Here is a 4,509-nt window from a genome sequence, read left to right as displayed (position 1 = left end):
ACATATAACACAATTTCGTGAAAAAAAGAGTTATATAATATCCTATTAAAATTTAATAATTTAATTTTAAATGTAAGAACTCATCTTTAATGATTATGAATGATTTAAATTTTATTTTTGTCATTTACATGATGCTCATAGAAATAAAATATGAAGACTTCGACTTTAAAACAGCCACCCACCTCACCTAAAGCAATCCTCATTAACTTACTAAAAGTTACTATTGAATTGGCCAAAGGCTAGAAATATTTCAGTGTTATATTCACGATAAGTAGAGGAAAATAAGAACTGTGACTGATTTTGTTATAATTTACAGGAATTTAATTAGACATCCATCAATTCGTATATAATTCCCCAATTTGTTATTTTCAATATGATGGATTTTGTTTCCGGATTCGGTTTCCAATTAATTACTTTACAACGATGGTTTTGTGCCCACCATTGACTTTATCTCCCGATCTCTCCTTCCCTTTCTTTTTATATATATCTTCCAAAGAGATCCTTCATAACAAGCGAACAATTTCTTTCGCCTAGCACAGATCTTCCTCTCTTTTCTACTTTCTATCAGAAACTTGGAACTAGTTTTCAATGAAGAGCGATAAGAATAGTCAAGCGGGCAAAGGTAGATCATTTCACAGAATAATGAAGGCGCTGTCTCCACTGCCATACCTTGGCAAAGCTCACGATTATTATGTGAGAAGTCTGAACAAATGGGCGGCGAAAGCCAATTACAGCGGGCTGGCTGCAAGCGTTTCCTCTGCGACTACTCTGCCAAAGAGCTTCACCACAGCCTCCGCCAGAAAGGATGACGAATACGGTGAAGTCGTGAGGGCGGCGTCGCAGAGGAGGTGTTCGAGTTCGAGTTCTTCTTCAAATTTAGGGTTATACAAATTGGCTTCTTCAGAGCAAGCGTTGGCGAGGAGTAGAAGTGCGGCGCCGTCAGTGGGCACGATTCACGAGGACGGAACATGCTACTTTCCCGCCAGTTTACCCAAGACCGTTAGCGCCGCTGCTTCGCCTTTACCCTCGCTCTAGCGCCTCTTCTGCGCCTTACAATTTCCAACTTCAGTGAGGAGTTTTGCATCTCTGGAGTAGCAGGGCTTGATGTATTTGTTTTTTCTGCTTGTTCTGTTCCTTTGGTTCTTCTGGTTGACTTGGGTATTGGGTGGTGGTCGTTGGGCGTTTTAGGCCGACTGCGAATATTCTTACTGTGATAAATTTTACGAGGGGAAGTTTGATGTCATCATCGTCATTGTAAATTGAGCTATCGACCTACTCTTTTGCACAATGTGTGTATTAGTGTTTGGGTGGATTACGCTAACTTTTGACTATTGCAATTCAATTTAATTATGAGTTGCTTTCATATTGAATGGAAAAAATTGTAGTAGGTGTAATGGTGATATCCCTTATCTTTTGGGTCTATGGCTATTGGGAGGATTTTTAATATATTGAATACAATGTAAGATGGTTTAATTTATATGAAAATTAAGTAAATAATAATAATTATTTGGTAAGGAAAAAGGGAAAAAAAAGAGTTATGTAATATGATGTTTGAAAATGGGGAAAGAGATTTAAATCGACGTAATAATCTACCTACTCTTCTATTGGAGTTTTACATCAATTACATTAGCTTTTTTTGGATAAATAAACTTAATAAATGTTAATTACTGTCCCGTCAATCAATTTGAAAAGTTTTATACGAGAATTTGAAATGTTAAGCAATGTAAGAACATTCGATTGTATCCATTGAATAACGAATCATCGTGTTTTTTCCATTTTTTTTTGTCATTTGGTATCAGAGCTCTCTTTTCCCAAGCACCTCATGTGAATGTGATCTGCACTTGTGAATGGGTTGTGAGCCTGTGACCGTTGAAGCAATGTAAGTAGACACTTGTGGAAGTCACATTATTGTCTGTGCAATTTGCACAGCTCTCTAATATGTGATGGAAGTAGAGATTCGCGTGAGTAATTTGCTGTGTGATCGAAGGAATGATGGTGTGAAGATGTAGAATTATAACTTTTTTGCCTCTAACGTTTCTCTCGAAAGCATTGGAATTACTCATTGAAAGTGTCTGGAAATATATTAACCTTCAAGATAATATATTTTAAATCATTTTTGTTTAAAATTTTATATTTTTCAAATAATTGATCTATAATTTTTGTTAAGTTTATTATGAATTGGTATGTTTTTTTGAAAAAATTGTTAGAATTTGAAAATAAATATATATTTTTTCTATTGATATTCACTTTTTTCTTTATGTTAAAGCTCTAATTTATTCTAATATTTTCATATAAATTCAAGTACAAGCAAATAACATTGCACTTGAAGTGTTTCATTTAGAGGTGATGTAGAATGATTGATGCAATGCTCCCACCAACTTTGTCTTTCAATAAGGATCTCCCTTCCTCCTAGACATTAATATGGACTCATTTAGAATGTTGATGGTGGATAAAACTGTTAATTATATGCTTCTTATCCCCTTCTATGAAAAACCAAGACTAGACTAGTCATGGTTGGATCATGAGACTCTAGTCAATTTTCTTGTCTTGTTTTAACTATTTCTCATATATCAATATTCAACCTCCTAGTAAAGAAGAAAATGAAGAAGTTGTAATTATTGGCCATCCTTAAACCACACACACTAAGCAACATATTAAGCCTAGAGAGTGTTAGTCAACTCTCAGTGCTTAACACTTTTAAGCGTAGAAGTATATTCTTAGTGTGACCATATACATTAAGCAATGTATTAAGTCTATAAAATGCTAGTCAACTCTGAATGTTTAACACTTTTAAGCCTAAAAGTGTAAGCTTAATGTGTGATGTTTAAGCCATTCTGTAATTATTGTTTTGGAGCTTGTTCTTGATAGTTTATGAATGTTTATTACATTTAGATTGTGCCCACAAAATGACATATGAAGACATTTGAAAATTCATCCATCTTAATACAACTCCAATTCAAAAATAATTAACCATAAATTAAAAATTTCCTTACATCAATCTATTTTTTTATTGGAAATATAATTCATTTTATGAAATCAATCCAGTTAACTTCCAAAATATTCTATTTGAATCCCAGAAATTAATATTTAGTTTTTAAAGAGGAAACGTTTTAATAAAAAAAATAGTGTTATAGCAATGTAAAGGACAATGGGTAATTGTGAGTGATTTAGTCGTAATTTACAGGAAGTAAGTAAGGCTTCCATCAATTTTTAGATAATTCCCCACTTTGTCATTTTCAATATGATGGCTTCTGTTTCCACTTAATTACTCTACTACGATGGTTTTGTGCCTGCAATTGACTTTATCTCACAAACTCTCCTTTTCGTATAATTTCCATCCTAAATGAAAAACTGCTGGGCTACATTGAATTTGTTGTTTTCTGCTTGTTTTATTTCTTTGGCTCTTCTGGTTGACTTGATTGTTGGGCGTTTTAGGCCAAATGCAAATATTTTTATTGTAAGAAACTTTACCAGCGAAAATTTTAAGTCCCCATCGTTGTTCTGTATTGTGCGATCTACCTACTCTTCTTCATGTCGTGAGTATTTAGAGTTTGAGTGGAATACACCAACTTTTCAGCCTTGTCACTTTACATAACTATTGAAGTTTCTTTCATAGTCAATGGAAAAACTTTTAGTAGATGTAATGGCGATTTCTCTTATCTTTTGGGTCCACAGCTATTACGTGGTTTTTAAATGTATGAAATAGAATGATTGATGTTTTAATCTGTATGGAAGTTAGTTGAGGAATTGTGTCTTAGAAAAAAATGGAAATAGAGGAAAAAATATGTAATGGTGAAGTTGGGAGATGGAAAAAAGTATGTAGATTGATATAAAATTTAGGAAAGACATAATGATTGAAAAGACACTGAAAATAAGAATGATAAAACCTAAACTAGAATTTTTATGGCTTGAAAAGAAGTAAAGAAAAAATGGACATGAGATATTATGAAAAAGGATGGATAGTGATGAGGGATGGGATAGGGAAACAAAGTGTAGGTTAAGAAAGAATTAGAATAAAAACATAGTATAGCTAATAAGAAACCTTTATCGTGTACAAGGTAAACCTTTGAAAAATTGTCACCTCTAAAAAAGGGATTTTCTATAGAGAATGTCATGTGATTCAAAAATGATTTTACACAATATATTATGGAAGATAACACTCCTTAGTGTAGTAAACACTAATGTGTTTTTAATCCTTAGTAAATAATAACTCAACAAATACTTCAAAGTGAAAACTTAACAATTTATATTATAAAATGTTAGATAGGAATGCTTTTATTGTAAATTTAATAATTAATTTGAAGAGAAATATATTTCAAAATAAGAATGCTAAGTAAATTAACCTTGGATTTACTTTTTTTGAGAATTGGGTTAAAGGATTAGGCCACCTCTCAAAAAACTAAGGTTGTAAAGAAGTAATGGAGTATGGGAATCCAAACATTCATTGATAGGCTAAGGGAAATATGGTTGTGTAAAGATGGTAATTATGAGTCAAGGAAATTACAAGGT

General features: G+C 32.6%; 1 protein-coding gene across 1 annotated transcript; it reads left to right on the top strand.

Annotated features, from left to right (window-relative positions):
- The first annotated feature begins 507 nt into the window (after window positions 1–507).
- Window positions 508–1,429, top strand: LOC131042937 (uncharacterized). Its single transcript, XM_057976279.1, has one exon. It carries the CDS (start codon window positions 589–591, stop codon window positions 1,033–1,035), a length of 447 nt encoding a protein of 148 aa, XP_057832262.1. The 5' UTR covers window positions 508–588; the 3' UTR covers window positions 1,036–1,429.
- The last annotated feature ends 3,080 nt before the right edge of the window (window positions 1,430–4,509 follow it).

This window comes from Cryptomeria japonica, chromosome 5 (assembly GCF_030272615.1).
Source record: "Cryptomeria japonica chromosome 5, Sugi_1.0, whole genome shotgun sequence".
NCBI classification, from domain to species: Eukaryota; Viridiplantae; Streptophyta; class Pinopsida; order Cupressales; family Cupressaceae; genus Cryptomeria; species Cryptomeria japonica.
Note: the sequence above shows the minus strand (reverse complement) of the source record. Positions and strands in the feature narration are given on the sequence as shown.

What these genes read in the sequence shown, in the direction of transcription:
- LOC131042937 (XM_057976279.1), top strand. Translation starts at nt 589, where the DNA reads ATGAAGAGCGATAAGAATAGTCAAGCGGGCAAAGGTAGATCATTTCAC.